This window comes from Excalfactoria chinensis, chromosome 3, assembly GCF_039878825.1.
Source record: "Excalfactoria chinensis isolate bCotChi1 chromosome 3, bCotChi1.hap2, whole genome shotgun sequence".
NCBI lineage: Eukaryota > Metazoa > Chordata > Aves > Galliformes > Phasianidae > Excalfactoria > Excalfactoria chinensis.
Genome location: NC_092827.1, coordinates 4,283,027 through 4,301,066, shown reverse-complemented (window position 1 = coordinate 4,301,066; position 18,040 = coordinate 4,283,027). Strand labels below are relative to the sequence as shown.

At 42.3% G+C, this 18,040-nt stretch overlaps 1 protein-coding gene across 19 annotated transcripts in view; it reads left to right on the top strand.

The window, feature by feature from the left end:
- Window positions 1-18,040, top strand: part of HMBOX1 (homeobox containing 1) — a 120,146-nt gene that overhangs the window by 83,468 nt on the left and 18,638 nt on the right. For 6 of the 19 annotated variants that reach the window (XM_072333810.1, XM_072333822.1, XM_072333811.1 and 3 more), the window contains 4 exons: window positions 12,692-12,774; window positions 14,281-14,376; window positions 16,064-16,158; window positions 16,364-16,495. In XM_072333810.1, coding sequence (XP_072189911.1) covers window positions 12,692-12,774; window positions 14,281-14,376; window positions 16,064-16,158; window positions 16,364-16,495 — 406 coding nt within the window. The remainder of the gene's footprint in view (window positions 1-12,691; window positions 12,775-14,280; window positions 14,377-16,063; window positions 16,159-16,363; window positions 16,496-18,040) is intronic. The other 13 variants (XM_072333824.1, XM_072333825.1, XM_072333818.1 and 10 more) reach the window with 11 other exon arrangements.

Genomic DNA, 18,040 nt, shown 5'->3' with positions numbered 1-18,040 from the left:
AGTGATGAGGGGTCTTCCTCAGGGGTCAGTACTGGGACTGGTACTATTCAATGTCTTTGTTGGTGACATAGATAGTGAGATTGAGTGCTGAGTGGTGCAGTTGTTGCACTGGATGGAAGGGATCTGCTATCCAGAAGGATTTGGACAGGCTGGAAACATGGGCCTGCACAAACCTCGTGCAGTTAAACAGGAAAGTGCAAGGTTCTGCAGCTGGGTCAGAGCAATCCCAAGCACAAATACAGAGTGAGTGGAGAAGGGATTAAGAACAGCCCTGAGCAGGAATTGGGTGTTTTGTGGAATGAGAAGCTCAGCAAGAGTAGACGATATGTGTTTGTGCTCCAGAAAGCCAACCATATCCTGGGCTGCACCTAAAGCAGTGTGACCAGTGGGTCAGGGTGGTGATTGATTCCCTCTATGCTGCCCTTGGGAGATCCGTTGTGGAGTACTGCATTCAGTGTGGGGCACTCAACATGGGAAAGGCATGGATCTGTTGGAGTGAGTCCCAAAGAGCCCGCAAGGATGCTCAGAGGCTCAAATACCTCTCCTGTGGAGGCAGCTGAGAGCAGCATGGAGAAGGTTCTGGGGGAGACATCGTAGCAACCTTCCAGTACCTAAAAAAAGGGCCAACAGGAAAGATAGTGAAGTACTTCTTACAAGGGCATGCATTGGATAGACAAGAGATAATGATTTTAAACTAAAAGGATAGATTAGCTATAAGGAATAAATTCACAGTGTGGTGAGGCCCTGGAACAGGCTGCTAAGAGAAGATGTGGATAGTTTATTCCTGGCAGTGCTCAGAGCCAGGCTGGATGGGGCTCTGGGCAACCTGTGTTGCTGGAAGATACATTGGCCCATAGCTGGGTGGGCTTTAGGGCCTCTTTCAACCCAAACCATTGTACGATTCTGTGATCCTAAGATTATACAGGCAGAAGAATCAGATTTGTGTTGTTCCCTGATCCCAGCCGAGCAGCTGGTTTTGCTGATCGTTGGTGTATGGATTGCAGGTATGTTTTCTTTGAGTAGTCCACGATGATGTGTGTTATTCCTGAATGATTACAACTAATTTAGAACTACTCACGGTGCACATGAGTAGTTTGAATGTATTCCTTTCTGTGTGCATTACTCTGATTTTTGCAAGGATATCCCATGAATTTCAGTTGTGTGGGAGTGTTTAGGTATGTCTGAATTTCACAGCAGTGATCTTCGTTATTCGTATCTAAAATAAATCATTTACTTTCCAGAACATTATTTAATGCAACTGTTAATGACGGTCTTTTTAGGTCACGACTTCTTTGAGCAAAAGCTTGTATTTTGTTCATGTGTGCAGCCTGCACAGCGGGCTGTATGCAGTCATATTGAGATCTCTAGGTGCTGCTTCCCATGAAGCTGTGGGTAATCTTTCTATGGCTTTCTTTTATCCCAGCATTGTACTTACTGGAACTCTTGGCATTCTTCTTCTATGGTTAATCTGTTTTAAGTACAGAGGATCACACAGTAAGAAAACATTTATATTAATTAACTACACAATTGTGTTTTACTCATTAATTTCAGTAGGCAGAAAAAGTCATGAGGTACTTGTTACAGAAGCTGTGTGAACTGGACCGTGGTATATTCAGCTTACATTTTATGTAGGTATTTTGTAATAGCTGCTCACTGTAGGCTGTCTAGAACAGCCTGATCCTATTGGAACACATGTGAAGGTGATACACCTTTGGATGTGCTCAGGTATGAGGATGTAGCTATTATGCTCCATTGTCTCTGCCTGTACGGAAAGAGATTCATAGAACCATAGAATGGCCTGGGTTGAAAAGGACCACAATGACCATCGGGTTTCAACCCCCTGCTATGTGCAGGGTCACCAACCAGCAGCCCAGGCTGCCCAGAGCCACATCCAGCCTGGCCTTGAATGCCTGCAGGGATGGGGCATCCACAGCCTCCTTGGGCAACCTGTTCCAGTGCATCACCACCCTCTGGGTGAAAAACTTCCTCCTAAGATCCAACCTAAACCTCCCCTGTCAGTTTAAAACCATTCTGCCTTGTCCTACCAAATGAGACAGTACTGGGGAGTATGCTCAGCTTTTTGGCAGCAAACTTCTGTGGAGTTCAGCAGATAGTGCCCAGAGAGTTGTTTGCTATTGCATTAACAAACACAAGTGATCATAAAGCTCTGATCCATCACCTTTGGCTGAGAATGAACTAGGCAAACCCTGACCTGCTGAGGGGGGTCGTTCCTGGTCCAAGCTCACCTGAAAGAGATAGCTATCACTCAGTGAGATTTATCTGACCTGTATGTAATGTTATCCACGGAGTAAACCCACTTAAGTGAATTACAAAATTAACATCTTGAGCACTCAGGAAAGAACGAGGAAGGGATTAGCACTCAGGTTGGCACCTTGTCACTTCTTTGATGCAGCCAGCTTGCAGCACAGGGTGTACGTGAGCACTGCCCAGCTCAGCACACTGTTGGATGTGCGCATTTATGGTTGCGAGAAGCATGCGGAGTGTTTGTGCTGACTCTCACTGCAGCAAGTCTCTGAACAAGGTCCAAACCTACCTCAGTGAAAGGAAATTCTGTGCAATCTAGTAACAGATGTGAGGTCTTTGTACAAGTAATAAACAGAGCAATTACAAGGAGAAACGAGGGAGCAAAATTCCTAAGTAAAACTCTTAAAATATGTTACATCATGTATTTATGGGATCTTGGTTAGCCTGTGGAGTGTTTTAAACAGACTAAAAAGAATGCTTTATCAGAGAACCATATGGGCTTTAACCACAAAATACACTACCACATCCTAGGTTCTTTTTTATCCTTTCATTTTTGTAGAGCAGGATTGCACAATTCGACCTTTTTTGTTTGATTTTCCTTTGGAGCCCATGTAAGTTTTAATGTCTTGAATTCTGTGCTGTTTGTAAGGAACTTGGTCAACAAAACAGGAGGCGTGGAACTATTCCAAAGAGCTTTTTTGATACAATTTCCTCGTAAACAAAAAAAGAATAAGATAATAGGATACATAAGTACAAAACATACAGAAAAGGTCATTTGATTTGTTGCTTATTATCTACGTAAGCCAGTGCTCTTTCGGTTTCTGAATGTTCCTTGATATTCTCTTAATCCCAGGAGCATTGCACTGGGACTTCCTGTTCATGCCCAGCTTCTTGTTTCAGTCAACCTTTATTATATCCTCTTAAGAAACTGATTAAATTCTCTATACTGCTTGCAGATATAGCTGAGGGTACAAAAGCCTATTGGGAGACTTCTACCCAGCAGGCTCTTATTGCTCCAGCAAACTGTGTTCCTGGGATTGTTTGTGACCAGCACGTATCTGTCCTTCCTCAAGCAGTATCACTGTTTAACTGAATAGATGCTGTCCTCCATCTCTTTTCTCCACTGTTGATCACCTTCATGTTTTTATGGTAAAACATAACCTCATCTCAGCTTTGAGGTTTGTTCAGGTAAAACAACCTGTACCTCTTGTGAGATAAGCTTTCCATTTCTCTGTTACTCTGAGTTCTCTCTTAGCTGTTCAGTTTTAAATTCTAGGAAGACCAAGGCTGTACATCATTCAGATGTGGTCTTGTTCAGCTATTTTAATAGTGTGGTTTAACAGCCTGTGATCTCCCTATTACAGATGATGGTACTTCTGTGTATAGAAGAAGCTGCTGTTGTTCCCAAAGTATATGACCTTGAATGCTGCACTCTTACATTTCCATTTCTTGCCCTTAGCTTTGTCTATTGCTTTTTATGTTACCCCAGTTCCGTTCATTGGCATGGCTTCTGACTTTCTCACCATTGGATTTCATGACCTCATTGAGACTTTGTGTGAAGATCATTAAGTGTTTTCATTCTTGAGGTACTCCAAAGATTGTACCCGAGGTCGTCGATGAGCTCCTTCCAGGCCATTATTTTCAATCTTTAGCCCAGTTCTTAGGGTAACTGTCTCATAATTGTACTAATCTGTGTCCTTTCTGAAATTATTAATGTTTTCCCATTTGTCACTACATTGAATGGTTTACTGAAGTCCAAAAGTGCTAAGATTAATTTTCTTTGGCATAGAGAGAGAGAGTCAAGAACTCTTCAATTGCTTTTAGAGTATTACTGCTGGTAATGTTTTAGTCATACCTCCTCAGAGAAGAAGATGAGACCATCCCCCAGGAGCATGGCTTTCCTGAACAGAAGTAGCACTGATATTTAGGAGGAAGCATATGGCAAAAATCACAGCTCATGATACAGAGCATAAGTATAGGAGTCAGGAGCTGTAGCTTCATTCCGCTGCTTTATAGCTGTTATTTTGTCTGTATCTCTTAATGTTGCTGTTCTCCCACCCTTAAATTCTTACATTAATATCTGATAGTCAAATAAATTCTTTTTTCTGCTTTGTGTCTGTGTAATACTTAATGCAGTAGGAGTTCCGGTCCAGATCTTAAAGGTACCAGCCATTAGGAAAAAATACATGTAATGAACCTAAAATCAGAAGCTTTGATCCTGAGCCTCTTGACTTAATGCAAGAATTGACCTGACCTCGTCTTCTGGATTCTGTAGGATCCTTTAATTAATTTAATCAGTTCTGATTTCCTGAAAATGCAGCAGCAGGGATGGCTGTCTGTGCCCTCCTAAGCTAAGCTGAGTCAGGTCCAGTACTGGAAATTGTGAATAAAGACTTGTGGATCATTGGGGGAGGGGTAAGACAGTGATTTAATAGCATGCAGGAAATTGTCAGCTCATCTTTAACTTTATCTCAAGTGTCACAGGTAGCATTTTTCTCTCCTACAGGACAAGGGGAGACTTAAAAGCTTCATAGCCACAAGGACTATAAAATTCTGAAGCACATAAACTTTGGGGGATTTAACTAGGAAAAGCCTGGGGGTATCTTGGGGCTTACACTTTGCGCATTCTATACATATATATGTACATATATACATTTATTTCTGTGACCCTGTTCTGAACTTACTATTCAAGCAGAATTTTGAGATAAGGAAGGGCTGTAGTTGTAGAAATAATTTACTTTTAGGTGAGCAGCAAACTCAGGTCTTAACTCTGAGTTAAACATTTTGTGAAAGAGAATAAAGCGAAGTTTGGGGTTGAGTAACATGCAGTTCAATTAATACGCTTTGCTACTTGTTTGTGTTGCCAAATAAAACCTGGGAATCCTCTGTTGTTTTGCAAATAGCGTCTCTAATAACCCCAATGTTGATTATGATACATCCCTCTACAGAGTTGAGTTTACTGAGCAGCACTTACTGAAGAACTGGGGATGATTTCTGCAGAGCTTCATCACTCCTTGGTGATGTAAATGCATGAACTGACTTAGCTTACTTTGCCAGAGCTGGCTAATCCAGTGGGTGCAACTTCATAACTCTTCCCCTGTACAAAGTTCAAAACTGTAGATGAGACGTTTGCTTTGCAGATGTCTTCACAAAGGTCTTGTTTATCATGGGGTTAAGCCCAAAGGATTAAACACACATGAATATCCTCACAGTGCGTAGGTCTCCATTTAAAGGTTGCAAGTAAATGAAGCAGAGCAAGGCTTGTGCTATTATTCATGCTTAGGTATCTGGTTAGGAAGAGCTTTGAAGGTACTCTATGCTCGTACCAACTGGCTGTTGAGATATTACGGAATAATTCTCACTTTATCACGTCTTGATGCATTAGTGGCTGCCTTTAAAACAAACCCATTGGTTTTTCTTTCCATTTATTTTGTGAACAATTTAGCTATGTTAGATGGGACGCTATTAAGCTTAGGGATTGTTGTACAATGTCAGCCATTGTGTGCTGTCAGTGTCTTCGAGGTGCCTTAAGCAGATACTACCTGTGTGTTTCAAACTGCTAAAAATGTGAAGTCTTTCTACTCTTAAGACAGCTGTTTTGTAATTTCAAATATATTCTTATCACTAAATCCAATTACAAGGAAGAGTAAATCGCTACCTCCGATGTCTTAACTATTCTTATTTTAATTGTTAATTATCTCAACAGTAGGGTGCTATAGATTAGGAGGCATAGATTATCTTCTGCAAGTACGAGGCTTTAGGAGCCATTATCAATTAATTCTGTTTTTAAAGAATTTTTAGGATAATTTTAATAGCTTGATAGGATTGTATTGGTGCTTGAAACTGCTGTCAAAATATCATGAAAATGACTTAAGAAAAAAAATTAGGAGCTTCTTGATGTTGTAGTAGCTTTGAAGGTCGTACTGTCCTACACACTCCAGTGCAAGGTGTATTTTTGATGCTTTAATCTCTACTGCAGAGTAGATTCCTGCTAAGAAACATCAGTAAAACGATTCCTTGTCTTTAGCCGCTGATTTGTACCAATACGATAAGAAGCCATACCTTGTGTTTGAGGTTTTTAACATAACCTGCACAACCATTTCAGTACAGGTACACAAAGAGGTAGTGCCATGCAAAATAACAATTAGAATTTATGTGTCTGGTGCTGTAAGCAACCAAATCCTGTTGAGATCTTTCCTCCTGATTTGCGCCTTTTATGAAGAGAAGTGCAAGAATAAAACCGCTCTTACAGTCGGTGACTTAAACTCATCTCTCCTTACAAGGAAGCCTTGGGATTAACTTTGGCTGGGCTGGAAAGCCCAGCTGAGATGAAGGAGTGCTTAGACTCGAGTTCACTTGCATCCCAAGAGCCGTTGTACATGTCCTTGGCTGATCTCAGGTACAGGAGCGCTCACCAGATGATTCCTGTAGCATCTGAACCGTTTGGGTACGTTCTGTTTCTTGAGGAAGGAGAAGTTAGTGACTTTAGCGCATTCTGTTCTCCACCAGAGAGGCTGTTTATCTTGAGAAACAAAACCTTTGAGCTTTTCTTTTGCTGTCTGTATTGTGGGGTTCACTATTTGGTTGACATTCATGCCATTATTGTAGGGTCTGTAGAAATAGCAGTAGATAACATGGATAGTGCTGTCTTTTGACCCTACCAAAATGGTAGTGATATTCTTGGCCAGTATTTAGTGGGAAATGAACTAATGATTACAATTTCCTATGAGATTATGCTTTGAATGTCACTTCTTTGACAGTCTGCTTCATGCCACGCGGAGATAAGATCTCAGGCACAGATGACAGTCTAACTTCAGGAATATTTCCATTGGTTTGACAGCCTGAATGATAGTTCTGTTAAAAGCCACAAAGACTGAAACAGTGACCTCTTGCCACTGGGTGATACTGTGTTGATAAATATACTAATGAGAGATAAAGGAGGTAACTATATTCAAGTGTTTTATGTAACCTGTCAGTGGGAAGCAGAGGTACTGTTTGAAGGGAAACTAGATAGGGAGCTGAAATTACAGGCAGTCTTATCAGAGGCAAAAGAGCAGCTTGCACTCTCGTGTATTTTGAGACGTCAGAGTGTTTGGCAGCCAGTTCAATCCCTGGTGGCAGGAAGATCTTCTGTTCATCAACAGGGGTCAGATGGAAGCTGTGGAAAATGGTCACTTCTATTTTTTCCTGTACATCCCTTGGCCAGTCCACAACCTCAGCACTCAGGCTTAGCTTTTAGCATCAGCTTAAGAGGATGTGTGTGAGCTGCCACTGATGGAACTGCTTCCAGATGTATGTTTCTGCCATCTCCTCCCTGCATCCATTGGCTGTGCAAACACTGCTCCTGGCGCAGGTGGAAAGGCAGACCAGTCAGGCAGAAAGTGTTCCTGCAAAAAGGGAATGAAGGGAAGAGTCAGAGCCCCAGCAGGAGTGCTGGGATGCTTTGCTCTCGAGCTACTTCCTGATTAGTAGAAGTGGGAACCCAGAGATGCAAACTCAAAGTTAAGTGAGGGAGTGAACTTGCAGACTGTCAGCTGCTTTTCAATAAATATCCATCTGCATGTTCTTGCCTCCTGCTAATTGCAAGGTAAATTATCCTTCTTTCAGTAAGACTGCTCTCAAGTATATGCGCGTACCTGAATTACCTTAAGCATGGTTCATTCTCCAGCAGCTGACCCACAGTTCATTGTTACCCTGCAATGTATTTCAGCGTTGCTTTAACCATTATGTCATGCTGGAAACTCGGCTCTTCCTCAGCTTTGGGGTCTTTAAGCAGCTCTGGATTTTATCTCCCTAAGTCTAATATCCAGCCCTATGAAGATGCCCCGAATGTTGCCATCCCGCCGCTCTGTGACTTGGATTGTTTCAAACAGTTCCCTGGCAGATGCGGAGCTGATACAGAGCAGCAGAATTTCCACTGTGGATTATCAGGAGCACTACTGAGGCATTGCTTAATGCATCTGATATCTAAGCCTGGATAACAAGAGCCATACAGCTGAGAAAAAAGATTGGCAACTATTGCAGGAATTTGGATAGGGGCACCTTGGTAAAGAGGGGAGGAATTGCATTAACTTCTATTACAGAACCCAGGGCTGAGATAGATTCCCTCTCTGTCATTGTCCTAAGCACATTATCCCTGAAAGAAAGAAGGTTTCTCTGAATCTGCAATTTTTCTGGGCTCCAGTGTTATTGAAATGAAACTGCTTCAAGGATATCTACATTCTTTACCATCGTATGGATTCTCATCTCATGTAAATTATTTGGCCACTTTTCATTTTAATCCTCCACTGTCATTTTCTACAAAAGAGATCATTTGGTTTCTTCATTGAAGGTATTCAGCTGACAGCTGCCCTTTGTCTAGAAAGCAGTGTGCCTTTGCAGGATTTACTTGTGCCTGTTATTTGTCTTTTTTTCTTTGAAGTTCATACTGCTGCTTATTTGTCATCTGTAGTTTTCATGGACTTTCAGAATGGGAAGAGAAATTCAGATAGTGAGTTCTTTCCCTGTCTCTTAGCAGGGACGTACCTGGATATACCTGGCTGAGAAGAAACAACCACAGAGAATTTTTGTTCAGGAGAAACAGAGAAGAAAGTGCAATTTTAGGAGGCTTGAGTTGAACAAGTTCATGGGCAGCCTGAATGCATGAGGGAAGGAGGAGGTGTGTCACGAAACTGGAGGAGGAATAAGCCAGCAGGTAGAAGGAAAGGAAGGCAGTTCTTTTGCAGCTCCCTTCTGGTGCCCACTTTGCTTTCTGGTCTTCGTGAAAGCATCTCGATTACCAGAAGAGCTGCCCAAAAACTTCTCTGTTTTTTTTGTTTGTTTTTATCTCATAAACCATTTTATCAGGATGAATGTCATGTCAGACTTTCAAGTGGGGATCAACTTTGTTGTAGAAGCTTTCAGATATTTACGCTGCAAGATTTTTGAAGAAAGTGTTTTCACGATGTTGGAAAAACACGTTTTGATCCAATAAAGTAAAAACACTTAGTTTATTCAATCTTAATATGTGTGTAGGTATGCATTACTGCTTCAGTCAATCACAGAAATGAGTGGAATACACAAAGAGAACGGTTTGCTGTAAGAGGTGTTTCGTTCATCCATTTCTGAGCTACTTCACGCATCAAGATTTCCCATTTCCATGGCAGATTGTAGTTTAAGACGTAAGGTTTGTTGTTAACAAATGTGACCTTTTTATTATTTGTGCCAACAGAAGCATATGGCACTGAGCTAATAGCTTAGTGTTTATCTCCACACCAAGAGGAGGGGCACCAGTGTCCCTTGCATTGTCTTGTCTTAATTAATCAGTGTCTGGTTTTTGTATCAAAATAAAGATAGGCAGTTCAAATATATACCATTCATTGAATTTTACATCTTTTACCATTTCTTCAATAAAGTTAGGTATTGTGTAGCATCTTTGTGACCACAGGCTAGCTATAAATCACAGGTCATAGAATCCTTGGATTGGGAAAGGATTTCTGAAGGCCACCTGGTCCAACTCCCCTGCAGTGATCAAGGACACCACAGCTACATCAGGTTGCCCAAGGCCTGCTCCAGCCTTGCCTTGAAAGTCTCCAGGGACAGGGAATCAACCACATGGGCAACCTGTTCCAGTTCCTCACTGCCCTCGCTCTAAAAGACTTTTTCTTATCTCCAACCTAAATCTGCCCTCTCTAAGCTTGAAATCATTTCCACTTGTTCTATCAATGCAGACCCTGCTAAAGAGTCTGTCCCCTTCTTTTCTGTCACTCCCCTTTACATACTGACAGGCCACTCTCAGGTCTCCCCCCAGCCTTCCTGCACAGCCCCAGCTCTCTCAGCTCTCTCCATCCCTTGGATCACTTTTGTGGCCATCCTCTGGATGCACTCCAACAGGTCCATGTCTCCCCTGTACTGAGGACTCCACATCTGGATGCAGCACTCCAGGTGAGGCCTCACCAGCGCAGAGTAGAGGGGCAGGATCACCTCCCTTGCCTTCCTGGCTATGCTGCTTTTGGTGCAGCGAGGTCACAGTGCTCGCTCGTGTTGAGCTTCCCATCCACCAGTACTCACAGGTCTTTTTTGGCAGGGCTTCACTCAATCCTTTCATCCCCCAGCTTGTATTGGTAGTGAAGGTTACCTTGATCCAGGTGCAAGACCTTGCATTTAGACTTGTTGATCCTCATGAGGTTCACCTGGGCCCACTGCTCAGCTTGTCTAGGTCCCACTGGATGGCATCCCATCCCACTGGTGTGTTGACTGCACCCCACGGTTTGGTGTTTGCAGCAAACATGCTGAGGGTGCACTCAACCCCAGCACCAGCCCCTGGGGGACACCGCTCATCACCAGTCTCCCTCCAGACATGGAGCCAGTAACCACCACTCTCAGGATTCTCTGTGTTGTTGCCTTTTTTCCACTCACCAGAAACTTCACCTGGTTGCCACAACTTTTCAAGTATCATGTAAAGTGGCTTGGCAACTACATCAGCCATTTCCCTCAGGACTCTTTCATGCATCTGATTGGGACCCATAGACTTGTGGATGTTCAGGTTCCTTAGGTGATCACAAACCTGATCTTCACTTCCAGAGGGAGGGATGCCTCTTCCCGAAACCCCCCCTACCAGACCAAACATTTGAGGGCTGTGCAATGAGCAGTTAGCCATGAAAAAGGAGGCAAAAAAGTTAAGAACCTCAGCCTTCTCCTTGTCTATTTCTACCAGCTTGTTTGTGTCACTTCCTGGGGTGGGTACACCCTCCTGGACTTCCCTTTCCTGGTTGAGGTGCCTGTAGAAGCCTTTCTTTTTCATCCCTTGACAAGTTCATTTCAAGCTGGGCTGTGGCTTTTCTGACCCCAACCCTACATGGACTGGCAGCTTCCTTATACTCTTCCCGTGGTGCTTGTCCCTGTTTCCACTGCCTGTGTATTTTCTTCTTGCTCTCCAAGTTGACCATAGAAGCAACTCTGAAAGTTCTGGGAAGAAGCAGATGTTTGTATATAGATATCAGCGTTATAGACCATTTGCCCTTCTTTTAGTGAAGATGGAGTTGGTTGTTTCTTTGTTTTCTAAGCTGCCAAATCAAGTGGCAGTACATTAATAGTGCAGCTAGCTGCGCTGATGTGATTTATTTTAGTCAATGAGCAGCAGCAGTGTAGAAATAGGGCTGCATTTGTGGGTGTAGCTGTGACTGCAAATAGGACTGAGAACAATGGGATGTAGTAATAGTACGTGGAATTCAAACTGAGTGTCCAAAATGTGTATTTGTAGTGGATTGATTTAAGCTGGGAGTGAAAGAGTGAGGTGTGTGTTAGCACCACTTGTTCAAAAAAAAGGATTGGGAGGAAAAATTGCTCTGTGGAACAGTATGCATGTTCCCATTGAGAGCAACTGTGCTGGGGCCAGTCCACCAAAGCAGAAATACAACCACGGAAAATAATGTGCCATAATAAGTGCCTTCTAAGGCCTAGCTCTCCTAGTAGTAAATGTTCTACATTTAAAGGAAAATGTATTCTTTTCAATTATAGAGCAGCTGTCCAACATCTGAACCTGCTGCTGATCAAAGCTGATCAAAGAATTCTTAAGATTCTACATTATGGACAATCTACAGAAAAACATAGTAGTCCCTGCTTATGGCTTGCTTATCAGAGTCCACTGAAGTAAACAGGACTCCTTTTGTTGTTTTTAATGCAGATCTGATAAGATCCATAGAATGTAAATCAGTTCATTAAAATTTTTAAAGCGCTTAAACAAAGTAAAGGAAAAAAACAGTTTAACTTTTATAGGATATTTACGGCATGTAAAGTACAATAAAGTCATAATTATTTAGAAGGAAATTGTTAAAATACGCTGTACTCAGAGCGTGTTGTGTTGGGCTGGATTTAAACTGTTTCGATTGTGATTTCAAATGAATAGTCTGACCGTAGACATCTTACTGTTTCATTGTGTGCGTTTGTCTGCACCATATGGGTAGTCTGTCTAAACCCACAGTGTTTGTGTGCAGTCGATGTGTGTGTGTGTGTATAATAACCCAACGATTGGAATAAATATGGAACATGTCTTGTAGGACATTGCCTCAGGGCCATGCAGGGGAGGAAGGTAACTGGTAATTAAAGAAGCAGAGTTGTGGCCTAGGATGTCTTATAAGAACGTGTTTCACTTGACAGCAATAACTCTGCCTGTTCTGCTGCATGTCCTACTGTGATATTCTGAATGCCAAGGTGACGCTGCAAATGCTGAGATAACACTCGGTTATCTGAGGAGTTTGGGAACTTTCCAAAGAGGAACTGTGTGTATGAGTGCACGCTGTCATTATTTTATGCGTATACAGGTTGACGGAAAGTGTGTCTGTATCATTTCTGTAGGAGTGTGCATAAGCAGGCAGCTGACACCTTCTAGTGAAGCTGTGTTGGAATGTTTCCGAAAACAAACTTTCTTATTCTCTCGTTCTTGCAGTTACTTCAATGAGAATCAATATCCTGATGAGGCAAAGAGAGAAGAAATTGCCAACGCCTGTAATGCAGTTATACAAAAGCCAGGTGAGGAGCTGATCGCGATGTCCTTTCCAAAGGCAATTACAATTAGATTTCAGCATCTCCTGCTAAATTCAGTAAATGTAATTTTATGGCTATTACTAATAATTCAGCACTCTCAACTAGTTGTAGGTTTCTTCTCAAGCCTGCTTTGTGTTCTTCAGAGCTGCCAATACTTGGATGAACACGAAAGTCAATGCTGTCTTCAAACCAAAATACCTGTATCTGAAACTCAAATTTCTACCAGTTGAACTATGAAATACAAGATTTGTATTTCATTTGTGTAGCTTCGTAAATGACGTTGCTAAGAAAATAAACATGCCGTGAAAGACTTTCATTCCTTAAGGTCGGGTCACTTATTTCAAAGTATTTCTGTAAGCACTTAGGAACGATCTGGAAATATCATTACACTCCCAGAAAGGGGATTTTACTTGGTTCTGTTTCACAGATGGGAGATCTTAGGTAACAGACTGAAGCTTGATGGAGATCATGTGGTTCTCAGAAGAGTTAAAAAATGAAACCACAGCTTTCCCACCTTTCAGGGTTTTTTGCAACTTCTAAACACGAGTCTTGCATTAGAATCTGAGAGTTAATGGGAGAACTTGTATTTGAATCAACAAGTTGCATTTTCCCTTTTCACAGAGCAATTATACTTGGTAGATCAGCATGAATTCTCAGTTTCGTATTAGTAAGCCCAAATTAGTGGACACAGAAGCACATAGTGAGGGTCTCATCAAAGTATAGGTTGCAGGGAACTGGAGATGCAGCTACATCAACCACCTCAGATAGTCTTATAGCCAACAGAAGAGGTTTCCATCATGTCCCTGCAATGCTGATTCCCCTGTCTTCCCTTTTTAGGCCAGTCATCAGGCAGAGAAGTTATTTGCTGTAGCTGGGTGGTTGTTATTAGCTTTAGTTGTTTTGCTGGTTTAAGTATAACACTCCAGTGGTCTGGTTTCCAACATCCCCAAAAGATAAGAAGCGTCCTGGCAGAATGGAAAGGCTGTGATGAGTGCTGTGGGAGTACAATAGCAGCTGCTGGTGGAGAAGAAGGAAAGCAGACTGAGGAGGGACAGAATTCCTTCATTCATTTTGCTGCTACCGAAGAAAACACATCATTGAACTGCACCCTTGCGGCACGTAGTAAGAGAGCTAGCCCAAGGGTATGGGATTTATGGCAGGGCTGTGAATTGCATTTGAGTTTTTGAATCTCAGTTTTGTGTTTGAACTAGAAAAGGAGCCCTCTATTCTCCCACGGCTCTGGATTTGGTTGATTGAAGCTGCAAAGAAATTCTTGTATTTCAGATTTTACAATCAGAAGAAAGGCTACTTTGTTTTTAGGGAGATATTTGGCATTTATTACTGTAGCATCTGGGCATGGTACTGGTTCACATAAAACTTTCTTCATTCTCAGTTCTAACAGCTTTTCAGTGCTGTTTATACTTCAGGAGTTTGTCACTTGTACAAGGTTAGTCTGCCTATCTTTTTCCCCTCTCCCCATTGTTTTCATAGGAAAAAAGTTATCAGATCTGGAGCGAGTTACCTCCCTTAAAGTGTACAACTGGTTTGCCAACAGAAGAAAGGAAATCAAGAGACGAGCCAATATCGGTAATGTATCAGAGAGCCTGCTTTCAAGGTTCAGTACATTGACTTGCTCGGGAGAGATAAAAATTACACAGGATCGCATTACTGAAAATACGGGAGGTTCTGATAATCTTAATTGAAATGTGGGGCAATTTTTAAAATAGATTTGCTATTCCAGATTTTGTCTCAAATACGGGTAGGAGTCCAGTGTCTGGAATTCCATCATCGGTGCAGGAAAAATGAGGCAGTTGCAAAGTTTTACTGGAAGATGAGTTTTAAAAATCCAAACAAGAATTGAGTTTGCGGAGGGAGAATCGCATTCCCTGCGCTCAGACTCACCTGGGCATTCCAGATAAAATCTGAAATAAAACCTGAAAATGTCTGCATTGAAAATAAGGGAAATTGAGACTACTGCAAGTTCAGAACCTTAATGTACTGTTTAAATGACAAGTGGCTGCAGTGAGGAGCTTTTATATGGTTGTAAGTTTCCTTGTGTCTGTGTTCCACTGAAACGCACTTCTTTTTTGTACTGAAACCCGGGGTTGTCTCTCTTACTGCCATCCCTCAGACCCCACAGGGATCTAGGAGGCCAGATGAGTTGTTTTACCTCTCAGATTCAGCCACTGGGACCGAAGGTTGCATAAGCTAGCTTCTTATTCACATTATACCTGTGCTCCCTACTGCTCTCCATAGGGTTGCACAGCATTGACTGTCTGGAGCAAGGTGATATTTTTCCTTGATGATCAGGATAAAACAACAGCTAGCCCTGCTAGCCTTTTGTGCTTGAATACCTCATCGTAAGGAAATAAGAAGTGATGCTGTGCTTATAAGAAATAGACCTTCTCGTGTGGATAAATGCAAGACGTTCTGATGAGAATAAACTCATCTTAGCAGCCAGGACCCAACAAACTTCTGCCATTTGGTCATAGTTTTATGCACAAGTTTAAGTACTGGTGACTGAGTTTGCAACATGTAGGCAAGACAAGGCCCATATCTGCGTGTTTACTGGTATTTTTGCAAATGTTGGAAGCGTTATACAGTCTTGCTGCTTTTTGTCGTATCTGGGAAGATGAAAAAGTTATTTGTACAAAATGTAGCATGTTACTGAAGTTTAATCTACGTTTACTTCTCAAAAATGAAACCTGTCTGTCTTGAGTGGGGGGGAGGGAAAGAACAAAGCAAAGTTAGTCCAAGGTGGGTGGTGATATGGCTTTATGTGTACTGTATGTTATGTGTACTGTATGGGGAGGAGGGTTGGAAGGAGATTAAAAAGAACTAAAGGGAGCTTTAGATGCATGGATCCTACTGGAAGATGTATTGTTTTTAAATCCCTTAAGTGCTTTTAAAAATTTCTCCATCTATTTTCAGACACTCCCCGCCCCCCTCAAGTCCTGCCAGTCCAAACTATGTGGGAAGATCTACAGGGAATGCCTTTGCCACTCCAGTGCATTAGAAATTAAGCTAATTTCTAATAGGACTGGCTGGAAAACGAGGATTCTTACTCGCAAACAAGTCTGTTAGTTGACAGGGAAGGATTTCAGGCAAACCAGTATCTGTTCATGTGCTACCTTCCCAAATACTGGAGAGTGAAGAGGAAGAGGCTAAGAACTAACTCTGTTCTTCCAGTTTTTCTAACTTCTTGAAAAAATAGTTAACTTTTAATTACTCTAATGCATCAGATAAATTAGGGATCCATTTGCTTTTTTCGAAGAAGCAGCAATCCTGGAGAGCCATGGAATAGATGTACAGAGTCCGGGAGGTCATTCCAACAGCGACGACGTTGATGGCAATGACTACTCAGAGCAGGTGAGCGTCATGGCTGAGCCATGTGTACCCAAATGAGAGAGTTCATTGACACGTGCAGAGGCCCTCTGCCTCGCAAGTCAGATGTCTCTCGTTCTTGTTTTGCTTTGATGTAATTGTAAAGGGGAAAGTGGAGGAGCACAGCTCCCCTGTTTGAATGTGTTGAGCAACCAGCGTTCACCCACATGGATTTATTGTCATACAACAGGACACTTGGCAAGTACGCAATGGGGAGGAGGAGGGAAGATGTTCAGAGGGAGGCAGAGAAGCAGAGAAGGTAGAAGAAGACAGGAGGATCTGCTCCAAACAAGCAAGTTACACCATTCACGCCACACGCAATGTATGAAAAATGTTAGGAGAGTGTTACCCAGTGCACCGTGCATAACTTGAGCTTTCCGTAGCCCTGGCACTGTGCTAGTAATCCACCCTCAAGGAAGGATGTACAGGTCTTTAACAATTGCTCTGATATATCAGGCACCAACTTGCTTCCCCACAAAACTAGGCATGTGTGTCCCTCTCTCACCTTTTGTTTCTTTATGCAAGAAATGTCTCTGTGATAACCTGTGGTACAGCTGTTGTGAGTTGCTTATCTGGCACCCAGATGAGTACAGCAGTAAGCCCTTGCCCGGTACACTTTATCATAATCCCTTTTGTCAGCCCTGCTCAGCAAGATGCTGAGCACCCTCCTGTGAGGTGCTGAGCTCCTTCTGCATATCCCTGGGAGCACTTTTCAGGGTGGCTCAGGATCACTCCCTAAGATGCTGACAGACAAAGGGAGAAGGGGTGGGGGGAGGATGTGATTAACTAAAGCTTGACATTTATTTGGCCCTGTACCTGCTTCTTATTGTTCTGCCATGGTGTGCCACTATTTGTGTTGTTTACATATTATCTTTTTTTCTTTTTGCATTTTAACTCTTTGCCTATTCTCTATTTTTCTTGATTATTTTTAACCCTTGACAGCAACTTCTTTTTTAAATTCTCCAGCAAAAGAATACCCCTTCCCGCACTCTGAGCCCTCACCTACCCTAAAGTTGGTGACCCTTCCTTCACACACCTTCCTGACAGGTATTGCATCTGCTTCCCAATTTTCCCTCAGGTGTCAGTGTTGGCCAAAACCCATCAGGGATGTGTGTGCTTGGCACCAGGGGACTTGTAGAACAGTTCATTTGCTTGGTTCTGGCTTTGATATTAGCTCAGTTCCGTGCTACACCCAACATCTGGGGTTGGCAGATCATTTTTAATTGACTCATTTGGGAGAAATAGTTATGTCTCCCTCTTTAAAGGAGTGCTGTAGCAATGGAAAGCCCTGGAATGAGTCCCTAGCAGGCTTGGCTGTGGCCCAGTGTGACAGATCTCTGGCAGAGGGATTCCCAGTCACTCTGCTTCTGATGGACATTAAGGCCCCTTTTATAGGTCATCACCAGTAGATTTGGTGGAACCAGCCTTGCTAGCTCTAAATAATGAGGATCAGTTCTGTGACAGTTCTAGAATATTTTGTAACTCCTGTTGAGTGCAGTTAATTCCTTTTCAGTCAGATACAAAAACTGAATACAAGAGTTAACTAGACTCTCAGACTATATTTTTCTGGTGTGTTGTTATCCAAAATGCTTTGAAAAGATGAATAAACTGGATAGAAAACATAAAGATTTTTGTTTAGAGTCCTTAAAATCTGCGTTTCTCAATAATCTGACTGGGCTTGTCCATGACGTATAATTAGGCATTGCCAGTGAAGCAGAATAAATGGCAGGTTCTCCTGATGACCATTTGATGTCCCTTAGCAGTTAAAACCATAAATGGTGCTTTCCACAGTGACACTTAAACTACACGGTTCATCCAAATACAAGTGAGATGACTAAGACTGCAAAACTCAAGTCTCTGCTTTGTG